Here is a 21560-nt window from a genome sequence, read left to right as displayed (position 1 = left end):
TGGCAGGTTCCTGGGATTCAGGCCAATGATTCTGAGGAAGTAGCAGTTAAAGCTGAAATACTTCTGTTGAGGGACATTTACGAATCTTTTTGTCAGCTGTTTTGTTTGACTGTGTATGTCAGAAAGAAGAAGAAATGCTGAACATCACCACAAGCTAGCACACGTGGTGTAGTCTCACGTCCACCTTGACCTCCTGTCCTGGACTACTCTAATGTACTTCTCTGCCTCTCTTGTCAACCTCATCCAGTACCACAGCTCCTCCCTCAGCACCCTGTCATATGCCTTCTCTAAATCCACAAGGACAAAATGCAGCTTCTTCTGACCATCTCTGTACTTTTCCATCAACATTCTCAGTGCACACCTCTTACTGCTCCTCACCTCCTGGCTTCCACTACTTTTCACCAAAGCTTCATAGTGTGGCTCATCAGCTTTATTCCTCTGTATTTGACCACCACCCGGTCTTCTTTTCTGTCTTTTCTTTCTTCTTCTGACCAATAGAATCATCTTACACACCACCATGCGGTGCTGTCTGGCTTCACTCTCTCCTACCTCCACTTTGCAGTCACTGACCTCTCTCAAATGACCTCGTCTACATAGGATGTAGTCCACCTACGTGCTCCTACCTCCACTCTTGTATGTCACTGTGTTCCTCCCTTTTCTATATAAGTGTTGACTACAGCCATTTCCATCCTTTTAGCAAAGTCCACCACCACCATCTGTTCTTCTAGGTTCCGTTCCTTTCACCAAACCTGCCCATCACCTCCTCATCACCTCTGTTCCCCTCATCAACATGCCTACTGAAGTCTACTACCTACTCTCTATGAGCTCATTAAAATGGCTCTGGAATTTCCTCTTCTCTTCTAACTCAGCTACTCATGGAACATATGTTACGCCCCTAAAGCGGGGAGAAATTGTTAGTCACGAGTACTTACACATACAACATACATTTAACAGTTGACGAAATAAATGAGTTAAACCATAACATTGTTTCTGTAACTATTACCAAATGGGGGCTAACCGCTAGCGCACTTAGGCACCACACGCCACGCTGCTCAATTAAATGACTCCTCCGGAAGACCCGTGCATATTACTATATCTTAGTCCATGTCACGTATGTTTGGCACTTATCATTGTGCTTTTTGTTGTAAGGCCACACGCCTTCAACCTACATAAAGCGGGGAGAAATTGTTAGTCACGAGTAACAAGCGATGTTTCCTCACTGGTGTCTTTACTCGATTGAGGAAAGCAGCGCGACGTTCCCGGATATGTGGGAGGAGACCCGACCAATCGATTTCAGGTCGATAGATTAAAGCGATTGCCTGGATGATCTACTTATTATTGGGTCTCACTCGTCACACATATCCACCGTCTACAATCACCGTCATCCCATCAATTTCTAACTTTAGTCTGAGACTTTTTTCACGCCTAGAACATCACAAATCCTCACAAATTCAGGTTCACTCCAGTCACATTTCGCTTCCTATCCACACCATGGTAGAACAATTTTTATTTGTATTGAATTACCAGTTTTAATACTGAATTGTCAAATGTGTGTCAAATGCATTTTCAAATTACATTATCAAATTGCCTATTCAGTTCAACCAATGGACAAATGCATTGCCTTTTGAATTTTGAGTGTGATAAAATTTTACATCATACTGTCTAATGTTTATTTCACATCATACAAGTGTTGGTTGGTTCCTGAATCAAAAAGAATTGTTGTTTTATTATAGTACAACCTTAGTGAAGCTTATACTATTACATAAAATTTATGTTTATTTTTCACTTACTTATTTTGTTGCCTTGACAATGGTTGACTTATACAAATTGCTGACTGCCTTTTGAGAACCGCAAACGAGTAAAAACAAAGATTTTTGCGCTTCCCCACCAGCTTCTCAAAGGTTTTGAAAGAGATTCATTTGCGACCAACTTTGCTTCAAAGCAGAAGATCTACATGGACAAGACATTCTACTGGACTAAGTTACTGCTTTTCATCCCAGTTAAATAATTTATCTCGGCAAAGCAATTAGCTTTTGCTAAGATGGCGTCTCTCTGGAAACACTGGAGGCTATGTGTCTAAACTGTTTGTTTGACTTTGTGCATCAAGGAATGTTTTGTCAAGATTAAATATCATTTTATACATTTTGAAACGAACTAACCCCCGAGTTGGCGTATCTGTTGAAAAGCCCAGATCCACCTGTGGTGGAAATTTCCCATAAACAATGATGAGATGAGAGAGTGGTCTTTTGTGTGATTGTCATGGGAAAAATTGTGTCTTCCTTATTTATATGTAGTTATTATACGATTCATGATTTATGTTTTGCATTTAATATTTTATGCCTTGTCTTATCTTATGTAAGATATGTATAATATCTTGTGTTTTGTCTATGTTTTGTCTGTATGCATTTGACATTTCACCTAGAGTGTTCAATGGTTGTCTTTGCCTGATAGACTCTCAACTCTAGCTCCCAAACCCAAGGTCGGGGAGTTGTGTCTCTGTCTGTTGAGACTTGGTGCTCCTTTCTCACAGATAGTTGGCCGTAAATATCTTCACACACACTGCGACAGGGAGGAGATGGTGCATGTAATTTAATTGGGTTGGAAAGACATTCCACCCTAGTCGGACAGAGGAGCTAAAAGGCAGAAGCAACTTGAGGATCGTGGGCTCTTTGCATCACACCTTCGTGGTGTGTGCACTGATCTCCCCAGCTGGTTTTTGGTTTGTTGATGTGCACGATCAACATCCATGCTTTTTATTTGCTTTCCCCATTATTTTTATTTTCTTTATTATTTTTTAAATAAATCACACAAAAGGACAACTCTCTCATCTGCTTCTATATGGAAAATTTCCACCACAGAACATAAGAAGTTTCAGCTGGTGGTGCCTGACTCTCTGAAGCCCAAAGTTTTAGCTGGTATTCATGACAATGCTGGTCATCAACACACACTCTCCTTGGCTTGTTCTGGTCACACTTCTGGTCACTTGAGGACCGTAACAACAGGTCTGTGGATGTCCTTGTGATCACTTCACCAAACTAGCACATGCTTTCTAATGCAGAGATCAGACAGCTATGAGCGTGGCAAAGAACTTTGGGATGGGCTCTTTTGTGTGTACAGCTTCCCTCAGCGCATTCACTCAGACCAAGGTGTGAGAGTGAACTCATTGCATAACTTCTGGAACTGAGTGGCGTCTGTAAATCCCATACTTCATCATACCACCCTATGGGTTCAATTGCACCCTTGGTAACAAGCTGTGATCTCTTCCCTCTGGACCAAAGTAAACGTGGTCGCAAATTATACAGTCCATGACGTTTGCATATAACTGCACAACACAGACTACTGGCTTTGTACCATTCTACCTGATGTTTGGGAGGGTCCCCAAGCTACCAGTTCACCTCATGTTTCAGAACATGGTCCGCAACGACATGGTTTGTGACTACAACACCTATGTCAAGTAATTGCTGAGTGACCTATGCTCTGCATTGCTTCTGGCACAAGACCACAGCACACTGGAGCAGAAACATCACGCTAACCAGTACAACAAAAAGGCTAAAATATTGCCTCTCTTAGTAGATGACCAGGTGTCGGTGGCAAACAAGGGCGTTCAGGGAAAACTGAAGCTTTCTGACAAATGGGACCCCGTTGTTTATTCAGTTGTGGACTCAAACCCCACCCTTCTGTGACACCGAGGGACTTGCCACCCACCCTCCAGGTGTCACCACGGACTTGCTTCTGCATGTGTTTTTGTTTTGGTTCTATCCCCGCCCTCTAGGGGTGGCCACCCATCCTGTTGTTTGTTGTTTTTTTCACCCTGGACCACACCTTGCTCACTCCCTCTCCTTCCCTCTATAGACAGCTAGCAATCAGCTGAACTTGTCACACCTGCACTTCCCCTCTGCCTGCCTTCAAAGAATCTTGCAGCACAGCACTCTGTGCTGGGTCATTGTCATACCACCACCCTGTCCTTGTATCACCTTCGCACCATGCCGTTCGTGTCAGGTTGGTCTCCATATGTCAATTTATTGTTTATGCCATGTCTTAGATAGCCTTGTTGCCTTGTAATGTGTTAGTTTTGCCATGTATGCGTTCTGTTCATGCCAAGCCGTAATTCATTGTCCACGCCATGTTTTAGTTTCGTCCTGTTCCCTGTCCACGTATTCACGTATTAGTTTTGAGTTCCATGCCTTGTACTATCCCCGCGCCCAAGCCATGTAGTATCCTCGCGTCCAGGCGATGTATTAGCCTTATGTTTATGTGTGCATGCCAGGTATTAGTTCCCTGTTCTCGCCATGGTGTGTGTTTTCTGTTGCTAGCTGCCAGGTATTAGTTCCCCGTTCTTGTTTTCTGTTGCTATCTCGCTAAATTTGCCTGTTGCTAGTTCTGTTAAGTTTGCCTGGTTACTAGTTCGCTAAATTTGCCTGTTGCTAGTTCTGTTAAGTTTGCCTTGTGTATTGGTTTAGCCTCCTGTTGTATTTTGTTTTTCTAAAGGAGTGTTTTGCGTTTTGGGTGTTTAAGTTGAAAATAAACTGCTGTTTCATGAATTCCTTGTCCCCATGGCTCTCTGACTCGGCCCAGACAGACTTTCATGGCCTCAATCCGCCATTTTGCGTGGCGGATCATGACAATGTCAGCTTGGGGGCACCGCAACGCTTCTCTGGAGAATTAGGTTCCTCACCCAGTGTGAAATTCATTTTGAGCTGCACGCACCACGGTTCCTGACGGAGCGGTCCAAGGTGGCTTATGCGGTCCGCCACCTCTCGGGAGCCGCCGAGGTCTGGGCGGCAGCTGAGTGGCAGAACAAATCTGCGTGTATGAGTATGTTTGCCAGCTTCTCTAAAGCGCTCAAGCAGATATTCCAGGAGGTAACCCTCTGACGAGAGGCGGCCCAGAGACTGGTAAACATCCGACAGGGGCACCGGAGTACCTCCAAGTATGCCATCGAGTTTCGCACGTTAGCGGCGGAGGCAGGCTGGGATGCCACCATGCTGGGGGATGTTTTCTGTCCGCTAAAAGGGCAGGCTTACCATTAACCCGGAGGCTAATGGTGAGCTGAGCTGTGTTTCATAATGCCTCTGCTCGCTCCCTCCCTCTGGTCACGCTGCAGTTTGGCCGTCCAACAGACTGTGCTGATCGCCGGCACGAACCCCGGAGAAATTGGCGAAGCGGAGAGATGCAACACGAATTGTTTCAGGTTGAACAGAGCATTGGATCTGGCACCATCTCCTGCCACGAGTGGTAACTGCACGAACCCAGCGGATGTAGTTGGGGTGCCTGATTGCTATCTGGACCTTTGTGTTGTGTTCAATAAGCATTGTGCCATGTCACTCCCACCTCACCGACCCCGCCACTGCATCATTAACCTGAAGCCGGGCCCCCCTAAGGGCCGGACGAGAGGGCTGCAATGAAGGAGTATCTGGAGAGTTCCCTTGCAGCCGGTCTGATCCGTCCCTTGTCCTCCCCGGCAGTAGCTGGGTTTGTTTTCGTGGGGAAGACGGTTCGCTTCGGCCCTGCATTGACTACCGGGGGCTGAATGACGTCACAGTTCAAGATTCCTACCCGCTTCCCTTGTTGGCCTCCGTGTTCGAGGTGTTATTGGAGGCCCGAATCTTCACCAAGCTGGATGAATGGAAGACAGCATTCAACACCCCCAATGGCCATTTTAAGTTCCTGGTGATGTCGTTTGCGCTGACCAATGCGCTCGCAGTCTTCCAGGGCCTAGTCAATGTGGTCCTGGGGGACATGATAAATGACTTTGTGTACCTTGACAAAATTTAGATTTTTTTCACAGTCGGAGGCGGAGCATCGCGCCCATGTGCGACGGGTGCTTCAGTGGCTCCTAGAACATCAGCTCCCCAGGTCATCGACAATAGGCCCGCTTACACAGTCAGGGCCCTCCTGGCTTGTCGACAACGGGGCCGCGGGGCCTCCAGTACCTCATGGACTGGGAGTGTTAGGTTCCGGAGGAACCGTTATGGGTTCCGGCCAGGAAAATTGTGGACGTGAGTCTTATTGAAGAGTTCCACCGGGCTTACCCTGATCTTCCCAGCCCGTCTGGATGCTGATGTGGCACTCTTGGAGTGCTCCTCTGTTCTTCCTCCTCTCACCCTGGTCGGATGTGGGTTGGTTTTGCGCCTGGGATGTTGCCCTTGAGGGGAGGGTTCTGTCATATCTTAGTTGTGACATTCACCATTGACATTTCCTTTCTTCTTTTGCACTATTTCCGGTTTTTGAACGAGGGGCAATGGAGAAGTACATCTCTGAATCCCTGAAAAAAGGATCTATTCCTACAGTCCGTCATTCACTCACTGAAGTACGTACATGCTTGATATTTATAATGTTTTAAAATTTTAGTTTGTCTGTTTAAAACGTAGTAACCTATGTGTGAGGCAAGTTAGTAGCTAGCTATTCTAACGGCTACAGCCAGTCCACCGAGCCTTTGTCCCCTTCAAATGTACTCATGTGGGCTCCTGCAGCCACACACCTGTGTGGAGAAAAGCTAATGGCTATTGGCATTGAGCGGCTACAGGCAGGGAGCAGTGAGTCTAGCTCGCTGTAGCAAATACGTGCTTGATACTTAATATGTTAGTTGGTCTTTTTAAAATGTAGTAACCCACATGTGACACAAGCTAAAGGCTATCAGCATCGAGCGGCGAAAGGCAGAGAGCGGTGGGTCTAGCTTTTGTCCTTTTTCTGTAATAGCATACACCTGTGGGGAACAGCTGATCGTTATCGCCCTTTGAGCGGCGACAGGCAGGAAGCGGTGGATCTAGCTCGCTGTAGTAAGTTTGTGCTCGATATTTGTGATGTCTAAATATGTTAGTTGAGTCTGTTTAAAATGTGGTCACCCACATGTGAGACAAGCTAATCGCTAGCATTGCTAATGGCTACAGCGAGTCACCGAGCCTTTGTCCCTTTCAAATGTGCTACTGAGTTGGCGCAATCACACACCTGTGTGGGGAACAGCTAATAGCGATGGGCCGCTCCTTTTTGTGTGTGCCGTTAGCCGTTAGCATGCCGTTAGGCCTTTGCACTTTAGAGCTATAGCTGGTCGATCGCTACAATAAGAAACTGCAAATGAACGCGGTTGTTGGGTCTGAAAATACCACAACAGCACTGATACACACAGACGAGAACAATATAGCACACTGAGAGCCAATCAAATTTTACTTGGCTAAGGGGAGCTCGCCTGAGATCTTAGCGTTGTAAGCGCTTCACTCAGAGACCAACCAACGTTAACATGCGGAAACACACACACATTAGGCATAGCAGTACTCCTCCAAACCCTCTTGTGGTTTTGAACACCTACTCCTGAGTAGGAGCACAGAGAAAATGGCAAATGTGACAAAATTGTTCTTCGTACATAACAATACTTAGAAAACTTTGATTAGAAGTCTGTGCACCTGTCAATGTGGTTATAAGGCACAGCAAATGCAAACCATAAATGGAAAATGTAAAAAAGGTTAAATGATACATAAAAGATAAATGAATATAAATGAAATGAATATGAAATGAATAAATGACATGAATAAATTATTATATTATATGGGTTAATTGATAGTGAATAAACAACAAAAATAAATGAGATTAAAAATAGATGAAAATATATTTTCTCCAACAGCGGCTATGTTTGTTATTACCCCGTCCTGTGTCACAACCTAAATCAACTTGTGATTTGGGGTTATGTCATTGTTCTATCAAATTCTAACATGATTAGTTGGAATGATTACTGTGTTGTGTTGCAAGCTTAGTTGCGATTAGTCACATCTCTACAATACCTGCTGCTTATCTGGTCAGTTACCTATAGCTTGTACCATAGCCATTATATTTGTAGGACCAATACAATTTACAGTAAATTTAACATTGTCTTTTCTATACTGTAAGGGGGCACATCCCAGTTACCTACATGCAAGGAGGCTGTCAAACAGAGAAATCACTGCAGACTGTTGGTACACAGACATCTGCTGCCCAGCTCAGGAGTGAAGGTATGTAAGTTTGTATGTACTAACAGTAGGATAGGCAGTAGAAGATTTTAATTTTAATTGGTATATACTGTTTAGATTTTATATTTGGATTTTTACAACTGTTTATCTGTTGTTTTAGCACAGACGGGCCTGTCCTCTTGTTTGGTTTAATTTTTTGTCTGGTATTGTGTATTCTTACATTAGAGAAGGTTTTGACCTACATAACAATGTAATATTACGTATTTCACTGAACTCTGTTTCTGAAGGTAAAACACTTTTATTTAGGAAATCATAGTATTGAAATTACATGTTTTTCTCTTTCTAATATGGTAAGCTATAAAGGTGAACCGGCCATAAATAAAAAGTATAAATTATATGTAAAAAAAAAAAGTCTTAATGAGTATTGCACTCACAAAAAACACCTTTTTACTCAAATGGTAAAGGAGTTATTCCACAGGTGGTCTACATCCATCATACAATGAGTGTTTATCCATCAAGAAACTCTGCCTTCATCTACAACCCAAGCATGAAGAGATGGCAACTCAGATTCTTCACCCCAGGAATCCTCAGCACCAGCTCACTAGCCTCTGTAGACTAGATACCTGTAACAACTTTAGATACAGAGACATATTACTGTCAAATTTATCATGAATGACAAAAAACATAATTAAAAGCAGTAAAAATACGTTAGGTCAATATATAATTTGAACCAATGCTTTTTGTTCCCAGGTAGGTCATGCAGTGATTGCTCTAAATATTAATGCACATTTTTTAAATAAAATTATGTCATAGCAGCAGCACAAGTAAGACAAAAACAGTGAAATGTGTAAATGTAAAATGTATTTATATTATTTCAGCTATGCTCTCAAACTTTTATTTATTTGTATAATGTAAGCTAAAGTACTGTTTTATATTAAAGAGAGTTTTCCAGGTAAGTCGTGTTGTGAATATTGAAGCTGCACACGCCATTTAGCATACGCATTAGCAACCGCTAGTTGCTTTGTAAATTACATAAATCAATTAAATTGAAGTAAATGCGACATTACCAATGAGACACATCTTGCATCAGCTGAAATGTGGTGACTTCAACAGCCTCCTCTTCAGCTTCAGGGTCAGATTTGGGATTGTAGACGTATGGTTCTACTACGCTACGAACCAGCTGGCTAATGTTGTGCAGTCCTGTAGTGGGTCTTCTTCTTCTGTGGAGGATTGCGGTGGATTGCATTCTCAATGTTGCACTTCAGCCACCTATTGTATCGTAACCGTGCGGTGGCTCGTGTCCATGAAGCCAATTTAAAAAAAAAAAAACAAAACAAGAAAAAAGGTATGCGCTTCCGCACAGAGGTTTGATGAGCAGCTTCGCTTGCGACACGCCCAAAACACAGCGTTTGCTGATGGGGAGTGAGAACCACATACTGACAGGGGCAGGGTGGACGATCTAAAGGGTTTTATGGGATGAAAATTTACAGAAACCTTACTGAGATATTGAAGTCCAATATTCTTTAGAGTGAAAAGCTGTATGATCAGGGAGCTTTAACGCCAGACAATCACGCTGGGCTATGTTCTTTGCTCGCTTTAACTTCACCCTTTCCTACAGGCCTGGCTCAAACCGAACTCTTTGTCTTGATAGTTCGAGGATTCCTTGGGCTCTGACTGAGCTTCTGAGGGTGAGACCATGCTGCTGCAGGCAGCGGTGGTAGGGGTCTTACGCTGGGACTTGGAGGACCGTATAAAGACTTTCCGCCATTCTCAGCTCATCTACAGGTGTCCCTGCTCATTGTTTGTTTGTTCCAGTGTGTCTTTGCTGACAGGTGCTAAAGTGGCATGACTGGCATGACTCCCCCGGGGTTTTTCAGACTCTGGCCCTCATATTCCAGCGCTACTGGTGGCCTTCTATGCAATAAGACATGAGGAGATACATAAGGGCCTGCAAGGGCTGTGCTTGATTAAGTCAATGACTCAAATTGAAACAATCCTTGGGATAGAACCAGTCAGGTCAGCTGTTAGTGAGGTGTAAGGGTATTATTATTGTCTATTCTATCTATATTATTGTATGGGTTATTATGGTGCGAATGCTGATTGATTTCAGAGTTTGCCCATGGTTGCTTTAGTCTGTTGTGGTTTCAAAAGCACCTCATCATCTGTAGAGCAACCTGTCACCCTGCTAGGTGTAGATTAGGTTTCAGGAATTATTTTTGTACGTAGCTGCATGGCTGGACTGACTCACTGTGTGTAGTCTGGGCTTGTTTGGTAGGCAGTACTGTATACCATCATGAATGCTCCTGCTTCCTTTTTAGGATTTTGTGTAATTCCTGGGGGGTGAATGTAACCAGGTTATATTGTTATGTTTTTAAAATTACACAAAATTATTACTGTATAATATTATTATCTTATATCTATTATATATGTAATACCTGATAGTAACAGAACTAGAGCCACTCTTCCCACTCTTACTCTCCCCTAATAAAACAACTTATCTGGTCTGATCTGCTTTTCCAAGCTTGGGTCCTCTACCAGAGGCCAGGAAGCTTGAGGGTTCTGCGCAGTATCCTTGCTGTTTCTAGGACTGCACTTTTCTGGACTGAGATTTTGGATGTTTTTCCAGGGATCTGTTGTAGCCCTTCATCCAGTTTGGGGGTCACTGCCCCCAGTGCTTGGATCACCACAGGCACCACTGTGGCCTTCACCTTCCAAGCCTTCTCCAGTTCTTCTCTGAGCCCTCGGTATTTCTCTAGTTTCTCATGTTCCTTTTTCCTGATGTTGCCATCGCTTGGTATTGCCACATCCACCACTACGGCTTTCCTCTGCTCTTTATCCACCACCACAATGTCTGGTTGGTTCGCCATTACCATTCTGTCTGTCTGGATCTGGAAGTCCCACAGGATCCTGGCTTGCTCGTTCTCTACCACCTTGGGAGGTGTTTCCCACTTTGACCTTGGGGTTTCCAGTCCATACTCTGCGCAGATGTTCCTGTATACTATGCCAGCCACTTGGTTATGGCGTTCCATGTATGCTTTCCCTGCCAGCATCTTACACCCTGCAGTTATGTGCTGGACCGTCTCTGGGGCCTCTTTGCACAGTCTACACCTTGGGTCTTGTCTGGTGTGGTAGATCTGGGCCTCTATGACTCTGGTGTTCAGGGCCTGCTCCTGTGCGGCCAGGATGAGTGCCTCTGTGCTGTCCTTCAGCCCAGCCCTTTCAAGCCATTGGTAGGATTTGTTGAGATCAGCCACTTCAGTTATGTTCCGGTGGTACATCCCATGTAAGGGCTTGTCCTCCCATGATGGTCCCTCTTCCAGCATCTCATCCTCTTTTCTCCACTGCCTGCATGACTGAAAGGGACAAGAAAAGGCTTGATAGGGTCATCAGGAAGTCCAGCTCTTTCCTGGGCTGTGTTCTGGATACAGTGCAGCAGGTTCGTGACAGAGGGGACTGGCTAAACTGACATCTACTCTGGACCATGACTCTTACTAACTGCAGGACGCACTGACTGATTGACTCTCACTGTCTGATAGAGAAATTCTGCAGGTCTTTCCTCTCTGCTGCAATCCAACTCTACACAATAAGGATTGTTCACTACACTGTAAAACCCACCAAGTTTCAGAACTCAGAACTTATGAGGAAACCATTTATCGCTTAATGAACAATATTTTTTAAGCTTTTTGCACTCGGCTGAAAATGATTGTTTCATTGACTTATTGTTTTTTTTTTCCTCGCTATATGCCATACAGCATTGAGAGGCAGAGTACAGCCTGGACAGGTAATGACCATCAGACACAGCAACCATTCACATGGACAATGTAGGCCCGCTACTTTACATGACCTTGCTATGAGGCGACAGTGCTACCCACTGCACAACCTTGCCGCAGACTGGAATGCTGCAACGCAATGATGTCATGTCCCAATGTACAATTAAAAAAAGCAATCACTTAAAACCTATCAGCAAATTGACTTCATATAAAATGTCTGAGCACCAAAAAATTAAAAGAAATTAAAATTGTTGGTTAATTGTTCAATGACATTAATGGTTATGAGTTGACAGTGTTTAAGTATAGCACCATCAAGCTTTATAAGTTAGTATAACTGTTCGAATTTACAGTGTACCCCTGGTCCATCACTCACTATAATCAGTTGTAACACCAGCCATTATAACCAGTGCAATGGTTACCTGTACAGTACTGAATCAGAATCAGAATTGTGTTTTTTCACCAGGTTTGCACAAGACAAACAAGGACTTGCATCTGGTCTGACTTATACCGAACAGTAATTATTTACATATCAATTACAGTTATATACATTGTTATATACGTTATAGTTATATACGTTTGTGTGTGTGGTGTTTGGGGTCAGCAGTGATGCTTGCTGCCTGTTTTTTGAGTCTGGCCCAGGTACAGATGCTCAATGGATGGAAGCTCAGTCCCAATGATTTTCTTTGCTGACCAGACCACCAGCTGCAGTCTGTGTCTGTCCTGCTTGGTGGCTGAACCAAACCACACAGTGATGTAGGTGCAGAGGACAGACTAGATGATGGCAGTATAGAAGATGGTCAGCAGCTCCTGGGGCAGGTTGAACTTCCTGAGCTGTCTCAGAAAGTACAACCTCTGCTGGACCATTTTGCAGACAGTGTCTATGTGGGGGGCCCACTTCAGGTTCTGGGAGATTGTTGACCCTAGGAAGTCCACAGTAGACGCTGTGTTGTTGTGGATGGTGAGGTGTAAGGGGGTTCTTCCTGAAGTTCACAGTTTTGAGCATATTGAGCTCCAGCTGGTTCTGACTGCACCACTGGACCAGCTACTCCACCTCCCGTCTGTATGCAGACTCATCACCGCCCTGGATGAGTGCCGGTGCTGATGGTGCACAGCCTCCTGATGGTAAGGAAGCTCCTGTTCCACTGGCAAGTAGGACTGGGGACGCCGAGCTGGGTCAGTTTGTGAAGATGTGCCCTTGCCCCTGTACCCTTGATTTTCAATGTATATATATATATATATATATATATATATATATATATATATATATATATAATACACACTCTATTCTCACCCTCCGCGGGTGGTCTCATCCACTTTCCAAGCTCGGGTCCTCTACCAGAGGCCAGGGAGCTTGAGGGTTCTGCGCAGTATCCTTGCTGTTCCTAGGACTGCACTTTTCTGGACTGAGATTTCGGATGTTTTTCCAGGGATCTGTCGTAGCCACTCCTCCAGTTTGGGTGTCACAGCCCCTAGTGCTCCGATCACCACAGGCACCACTGTGGCCTTCACCTTCCAAGCCTTCTCCAGTTCTTCTCTGAGCCCTTGGTATTTCTCAAGTTTCTCATGTTCCTTTTTTCCTGATGTTGCCATCGCTTGGTATTGCCACATCCACCACTACGGCTTTCCTCTGCTCTTTATCCACCACCACAATGTCTGGTTGGTTCGCCATTACCATTCTGTGAGTCTGGATCTGAAAGTCCCACAGGATCTTGGCTCGCTCGTTCTCTACCACCTTGGGAGGTGTTTCCCACTTTGACCTTGGGGTTTCCAGTCCATACTCCGCGCAGATGTTCCTGTATACTATGCCAGCCACTTGGTTATGGCGTTCCATGTATGCTTTCCCTGCCAGCATCTTACACCCTGCAGTGATGTGCTGGACCGTCTCTGGGGCCTCTTTGCACAGTCTACACCTTGGGTCTTGTCTGGTGTGGTAGATCTGGGCCTCTATGACTCTGGTGCTCAGGGCCTGCTCCTGTGCAGCCAGGATGAGTGCCTCTGTGCTGTCCTTCAGCCCAGCCCTTTCAAGCCATTGATAGGATTTGTTGAGATCAGCCACTTCAGTTATGTTTCGGTGGTACATCCCGTGCAAGGGCTTGTTCTCCCATGATGGTCCCTCTTCCAGCATCTCATCCTCTGTTCTCCACTGCCTGAGACATTCACTCAGCACGTCATCTGTCGGGGCCTTATCCTTGATGTACTTATGGATCTTGGATGTTTCATCCTGGATAGTGGCTCTCACGCTCACTAGTCCTCGGCCTCCTTCCTTCCGGCTAGCGTACAGTCTCAGGGTGCTGGATTTGGGGTGGAACCCTCCATGCATGGTGAGGAGCTTTCGTGTCTTAACATCTGTGGTCTGTATCTCTTCCTTTGGCCACCTTATTATTCCAGCAGGGTATCTGATCACTGGCAGAGCGTAGCTGTTTATTGCCCGGGATTTGTTCTTGCCATTGAGCTGGCTTCTTAGGACTTGCCTTACTCGTTGGAGGTATTTGGCTGTTGCCGCATTCCTTGTTGCCTGTTCAAGGTTGCCGTTTGCCTGTGGTATTCCAAGGTACTTGTAATTGTCCTCAATGTCTGCTATTGTTCCTTCTGGGAGTGAGACCCCTTCTGTGTGGATTACCTTGCCTCTCTTTGTCACCATCCTCCCACATTTCTCGAGTCCGAATGACATCCCGATGTCCGAGCTGTAGATCCTGGTGGTGTGGATCAGCGAGTCGATGTCTCGCTCACTCTTGGCGTACAGCTTGATGTCATCCATGTAGAGGAGGTGACTTATGGTGGCCCCGTTCCGGAGTCGGTATCCATAGCCAGTCTTGTTTATTATTTGGCTGAGGGGGTTTAGACCTATGCAGAACAGCAGTGGGGACAGTGCATCTCCTTGGTATATGCCACATTTGATGGATACTTGGGCAAGTGGCTTCCCATTGGCTTCAAGGGTGGTTTTCCACAACCTCATCGAGTTTGCAATGAAGGCCCTTAGAGTTCTGTTGATGTTGTACAGCTCCAAGCATTCAGTGATCCATGTGTGTGGCATTGAGTCAAAGGCTTTCTTGTAGTCGATCCAGGCTGTGCACAGGTTGGTGTGTCGCATTCTGCAGTCTTGGGCGACTGTTCTGTCTACCAGGAGTTGGTGTTTGGCTCCTCTGATATCCTTACCAATGCCCTTCTGTGCTTCGCTCATGTATTGACTCATGTGCCCACTTATCTTAGCTGCGATGATGCCCGACATGAGCTTCCATGTTGTGGAGAGACAGGTTATTGGCCGGTAGTTGGATGGGACTGTACCCTTTGAGGGATCCTTCATTATCAGGATCGTTCGCCCTTCGGTTAGCCATTCAGGGTGAGTCCCATCCCTTAGCAGCTGGTTCATTTGTGCTGCCAGGCGCTCATGGATTGCAGTGAGTTTCTTTAGCCAGTAGGCGTGGATCATGTCAGGGCCGGGTGCTGTCCAGTTTTTCATACCTGAGACTCTTTGTTGGATGTCTGCCACTGTGATAGTCACTGGATTCTGTTCAGGGAGGTTGCTGTGGTCTTCCCTCAGATCCACCAGCCACTGTGCATCACTGTTGTGTGACGCCTCCCTTTCCCATATGCCCTTCCAGTACTGTTCAGTTTCCAGCCTTGGTGGGTCTGCTCTGTTGTTATTACCCTGCCATTGAGAGTACACTTTCGCATGTTGTGTTGCGGTTTATTCGTCTGGCTTCGTTATCTCTGGTGTATCTCTTTAGGCGGCTGGCCAAGGCTTGTAGCCTTTGCTTGGCAGTTTCGAGTGCTTCAGGTATGGTCATCTGGCTGTACCGCTTAGGCATTGTCTTTTCATTGCACCTCTCTGGGCCTCTGTCATTTGGCTCACTTCCCTCCGAGCTGCCTTGATTTTTGCCTCCAACCTTCGTTTCCATGGTGGGTATTGTTTCTCATGGCTCCCATGGTTGCTCTTATAGCCAAGCACCTCTAGGATCACTGATGCTGAAGCGTATACCAGCTCATTGGTTTCCGTGATTGTTGTGGTAGGGATCGCTCTCAATGCTGCATTCACATCTTCCATGAGACTTTCTGATGGTACTTCACTTAGCCGTTGTAGTGGGGTTCGGGGTTGCCTGTTCAATCTCGCCATGATCTTATCTTTCAGGTCAGTTGCTGCCTCGCTCAGCGTATCTGTGCTTATTGGGGCTTCGTACCCAATTTCCGGTCGGGGAGATGGTGAAACCTCCCCTCTGACCTGGCGTCCTGGCTCTCCCTTGCCGTAGCATTTGTGTTGTATCTCGTCAATCTCAAGTTGTGATAGCAGTTGCCGTTTGTGGATGTTGGAACACTGAGCTACTAGTTGCTTCGCCGTCAGCCTTGAATGTGGGTTTCTCCGTTCCCATTCACCGCACATTCTTTGCATGTAACCCCTCTGACTAGGGTTACTTGAGTAGTAGCATTCCAACAGTTCTCTGTTCTCGCATCTCAGCCATTTCTTTCTTGTTCCAGTAGCCCACTTCTCGCCAAGGTGCTCTGGTTCCCCAACACCTGACGCAGACCTTGTTAGACCGGGCGACGTCTGAGCCGGTATCTCATGTGGTTCATTGTCTCTCATGATATGAGGTAGGCGGTAGTTTGAAGGGTCTTGTGAGCATATATGAGCATATATATATATATATATATATATATATATATATATATATACAAGCTGCCTCCGGATACTCAACTATCTTATCAGTTTGTATTGTGACGTCTCAGCTCTCCTTTGTTTTTCATTTAGTACATGTTCTTGTGGCCACTCTGTGGGACTAATAAACGTTTTCTTATTCTAATTATTCTAATCCTCCAATTATTGTCTTTCCTTCCCGCAGTTATCAGACTGTACAATACAGCACTGCAGTGACACAACTACACTGCATATTCATTCACTTGCTGTGTTATTATAATACAGTACATCATCATATCATCATAAAACCAATGTGAAAAATACCTCATATTCTACATTATGTTTAGTTTAGATGTGTAATACCTCCTAAAGTCTTATCTTATTTTATCTTATCTTATCTTACTAAAACATCAATACAACCTAATTATGCAGGATGATTATGACACAGTCTTTGCGCAAAAGCCAACTACGTGACAGACAGGATTAGATGTCTGTGTTCCTTGTAGAACCATGTGAGTGTGTTTGTGTTTTAGGTTGACTAGTAGTTAAGAGAACAGTTAGGTAATGTGACCTTTGACCTAACCAGTTAAAACATTAGGGGAAAATGACTCATGTGCCTAATATGTCGATGGACTGACACATGGCCAGTCTGACATAGCATCTCTACTGATGTCCTGGTCTTCACATGTGCAGAAAACCCCAGCTGACTTGTCCCAGGGAAAGTTATTAGTGACTTTGACTCAGTAATTATAAAGCAGCTGTGAGCAGCTCTGATTCACAACAGGATGTTTATGTCCATGTATCAGTCTTTACTTCAGAATTGTTGAAAAATGCAACTGTGACTGATGGAGCCAAAGTGTTGGTTGTTCAGTGCTATGTGTTTATTTTTCTTAAATCAGATGAAAGCATGGTAGTTGATAATACAGTGACGCAGATCCACCAACGCTGAGCAGATACTCACTGACCTTTACTAGTTTTATTTACACAGAAGCAGAAATACCAGATTTTTGTACCTGGGGACAATCAATTTCTGCCATTCACACCACTGTTACCAAGACAAATCCAAAGTCAGTCAAGCTACTGTCAAGTTGACGTGTGGGTCAGAGGGAGGTGAGAAGCCAGTGAAGCCATGTCAGGGACTGGCCAATTCATCTGATGCTACAGAGGAAGGCAGACTGTCCAAGGCTCCAATTTCTGCAAGCACACACCCAGAAACATGAAACCACACACTCTGTCCAGCTACAGTCCACCTACATTGGTTGTTCTAATTCTGAATTGATGAAATCAAAATATTAGCTGACACTTCATCATATTGCTTTATTGTCATTTGTTGACAGAGGGTCAAGCAGAGCAGCTTTTCAAGAACTGTACTAACACAACTGTAGCATACTGTACCTTTAAGCTTGAGGTACGACAGGAAGTCAATGACTGTGTGGATGATGTCTTCATCTGCTATCCTCAGGGCACCTGTGGAGGCAACGGAGCAAACACAGCCTGTCAGCTAGGCAGCTATTAAACATTGGCTCCATGGCATCGATCTCACAACTTTAGTAAAACTATTTATAAGCTGTTTAGCAACACACAGTAAAGCGTGGAGCTAAAGGCATTGTGGATATTCACTCATTTTACTTTGTTGTTTTTCCTTTTTCTCTATTTTCTGCCTGTACTGGAGTCACTTTTTTAGCTCCTGAATTTTATACCACACAGCATCCACTAATAGATTTTAATTAGCAATAACATGGACGGATCAGCTGCTGTAGTAATGTTGGTAAAATTAGCTCCACCTTTACACTTATTTGTTGCATTTAGTTGGTTTTCCATTATAATAAAGATATTGCTTAATTCTTTTCTTAGTACCTCAAGTTTTTTAGAGCAGAGTCAGTATTAAACAGTGGAGGCAGAAGTGGTGCTACTGCTCAGTAGTGGAATAGAGAGTTTGTCTAATTCTGCCTCTGGATTCTACTAAATTGAGAATGTTTAAACATCCCATTGGTGCGTGACAGACAGACCTGTTCTGATGTCGTCCTCCTGACCCATGTCCCTCTTTCCAGCCAGACCCGACTTGTCTCCTAGTGTCCTGTGTCCATCGATTCCATCTGAACAGTGAGGAATGAGCATAGTCAATACAGCCATGTATCAGCAGTGATTTGATCATTGTAGTCTCTTAGCTGCAGCCCTACATTAAATCCTCTAACTTCATAATGTCAAGTCTACTTCAGCTTGATACAAGTATCATATACTGTTGGTGATTTGATGGCATTTGGTTTGAAATTGTTTAGTCAAATCTCCAAACATCTACGGACCAGCTGCAGGGCTTGGCTCATGGAATTGCAGCAAAACAAAGAGTTGACCAACAAGACATAAATCATGGTCTGTAATGTAACCACAGATTAATACACTACTCTAATAATGATGAAGCAATGCACAAACAAACAGATGTTAGCTGTAGTGCTTAATTAGGTCACTGTGTGAAGTGGGACGGTCAGTCCTAATGCTGAGCTTTGCAATAACAACCTGTTCATCTTGTCTTAACCCTCACTGTAGATGTGTTAATGCAAAAGAAATGGAAGGTTTAGATGTTAGATGATTAGTACTTATGACAACAACTAATGTTAACAACTAATAAAAAATCTATACAGTGAACGTCATAAAAAAGCTTTGGTCAAAAATGTTAAAAGGTAAAAGTGAACAAATCATTTAACATTTGTGGTGGTGGTCAGAAGTTCAGGGAGTTTCTGTCTGTGTTCCATGGGGACAGAGACTGAGACCCTGTGTGTTCTATGTTCAGCAATGGGACCCTAATATGAAAACACTGTGAATTCCTAAGCTTAACGTGCAGGAAGAGAGAGATGCAGAGTCTGGAGGCAATGTAAAGACAGCAGACAGGCGTCTTAGCAGCAAGTAAAAGGCAGGATGTTTGGACAGAGCAATTCCTGACCTGATACCAAGACCCTGCAGCAGCCGTATGATTCTATCTTACATTGAGTGACCAGCTCGTCTCTGCCTCTGGCACTGGGTGAATCCTTTATTTGAATTAGGTGATCAATACGACCTGAAACACAGGATGAGGCAGGAGCAACCTTTACCTGGGCTTCACACACACACACACACACACACACACACACACACACACACACACACACACACACATACACACACACACACACACACACACACACACACACACACACACACACACACACACACACACACCCTTGTACTTACACGGAAGAGAGGACCTTTATTGACATAATGCCTTCCCTAGCCCCTCATCCTAACTGTAACCATCACAACTACAGGCAGACGCCTAAAATCGCATCTTTACCCTCGAATAGGACCAGCCAAAATGTCCTCACTTTGTCAAAATGTCCTCACTTTATTGGGAAAATACATTTTTTGGTTCTCACTTCGATGCAAGTACACACACACACACACACACACACACACACACGCACACACTCAGAACCCACAAGGGAAAATACTGCCATGGTTCTTGCTTTGAACTGATTCAGACCCACACTATGGTAGAAACACATACTGTACAGTATAGATGCCCAGTAAAAGTAATGATCCAGGCAAGAGTGGCTGTGGCTCAGTGTGCTGAGTCAGCAAATATTTACAGATGAACTGACATTAGAGTGGTGGATGTAGGCTTAGTTATTAATAAGGTAGTGTACAGTAGCACGATTACAGTATTACAGCTCAGATTGTGAAAATGCATTCACTTTTTGCAGAGAGCATAAATGGCATAATAAACACGTAGCTACAGCCAGGAACGACTCCACGTACAGCGATTCTGGTTACCCGAACGAGCTTGATAATAAGTTGATGGCTCTGACTGGATTAAAATATGCAAAATTATGGTGCCAATTTAGACAAACAATGACTCAGTTCCCTGGTCCTTGTTCCAGGTTGGTCATCATGATCTATTCTGATAGGCTCTGATTCTGTTTATTCTAATATATAGTAATAAATACTTTGAATGTCATGGCACCGTTTGTTCAAAGGATTCATTCATGCACTGAGGAACGGAGCTGGTAACGGAGCATCCATCAGCTACATGCGTCTGCCAGCCGTGTGTGTGTGTGTGTGTGTGTGTGTGTGTGTGTGTGTGTGTGTGTGTGTGTGTGTGTGTGTGTGTGTGTGTGTGTGTGTGTGTGTGTGTGTGTGTGTGTGTGTGTGTTTGTACAGGACTTACGGGGACCTAACAAGTAGCCAGCACTGTTCAGAGTCCAGCCTCGCTTCTCCTTCGCCTTCAGATCAGAGCAAATGCAGAATTATTAGAATTATCATAACCTTCTCTGCATCTTCTCCAATAAAACCGCTTTTATTCATAAGTTTGCTAGGCTTCTTAAATGAGTACTATAAATGCTCAACAATAACCCAAACCATCACTGATCCCAAATTTTAATGTACACAATGTATTTTTCACCTTTTATATGTAGCCACTGTAATTGATTTAAATAGTTAAATTGCAATTTTTTTAATATACTTTATATTTGAGTGATTTATGATCTGACTGCAAATTATCAAAATGCCTAGAAACATGCAGAGCGCACTCTGATCTTACCGCGATCACCAACCCGATGGTCTCGGAAAGAGTTGCGCAAAAGATCAGAGACACGCAAAATATCCCAAAGCACCTCTGCATCTGAAAAATCACAGGACAGGATTCTCTTTCAACATCACTTTCCGTCTTGTTAGAAAAGACTTCAAGTTTTTTAACAAAAAATTAAGGAGTAGAATAATACATCACCTTTGATGAGACTTTCCGCCCGTTCAGCTTTGAAGTCAGCAGTGTTCGATGTGCGCAGCTCCCGGGTTGAGGATGAACTGACGCTGAGCTGCCTTTTATTGGTTCCTTCCAGCACGAGCTCGCTACCGTCCGCCGTAAAACGCCCCCTCCCGCAGACAGGATGGGCATCACGGACAAAACCCATCATACAATTCAATAATATCATACAACATTATCACCCGCGTCTTCATGGTCACCCTCGGAGACACGGAATCGAATTTAAGGAAAGAACATTTGTCTGCGCTAATCTGATCCCTGACTTTAACTTAGTTACTTCTTGCACACGGTCAATAAAAGCTGTTCTTATAACGTTAAGTTTAGACTTTATGCCTTTTCATAATTGCCTATTTTACTGTTATTTATTGTCCTCACCTTTTCTTTACTGTCCAGTAGTTGAGGTGAAGATTTAACTTAGCGTTTTTTTT

The 21560-nt window shown here is 44.3% G+C and overlaps 1 protein-coding gene across 2 annotated transcripts; it reads right to left on the bottom strand.

Annotated features, from left to right (window-relative positions):
- Nucleotides 1-17301: 17301 nt before the first annotated feature.
- Nucleotides 17302-21250, bottom strand: gal (galanin/GMAP prepropeptide). Of its 2 annotated transcripts, XM_029154817.3 has the most exons (7): nucleotides 21097-21250; nucleotides 20911-20991; nucleotides 20539-20593; nucleotides 19321-19392; nucleotides 18350-18436; nucleotides 17736-17807; nucleotides 17302-17534 (listed from the first exon to the last, which is right to left on the bottom strand). In XM_029154817.3, exons 2-7 carry the CDS (start codon nucleotides 20989-20991, stop codon nucleotides 17473-17475), a joined length of 429 nt encoding a protein of 142 aa, XP_029010650.1. In that variant the 5' UTR covers nucleotides 21097-21250; the 3' UTR covers nucleotides 17302-17472. The 2 variants fall into 2 exon arrangements, with proteins under 2 accessions (XP_029010650.1, XP_029010651.1); XM_029154818.3 differs by lacking the exon at nucleotides 19321-19392 and having other exon boundaries at nucleotides 21097-21246.
- Between the last annotated feature and the right edge of the window lie 310 nt (nucleotides 21251-21560).

The sequence above is a fragment of the Betta splendens genome, chromosome 6 (assembly GCF_900634795.4).
Source record: "Betta splendens chromosome 6, fBetSpl5.4, whole genome shotgun sequence".
In the NCBI taxonomy this organism is placed as follows: Eukaryota; Metazoa; Chordata; class Actinopteri; order Anabantiformes; family Osphronemidae; genus Betta; species Betta splendens.
Note: the sequence above shows the minus strand (reverse complement) of the source record. Positions and strands in the feature narration are given on the sequence as shown.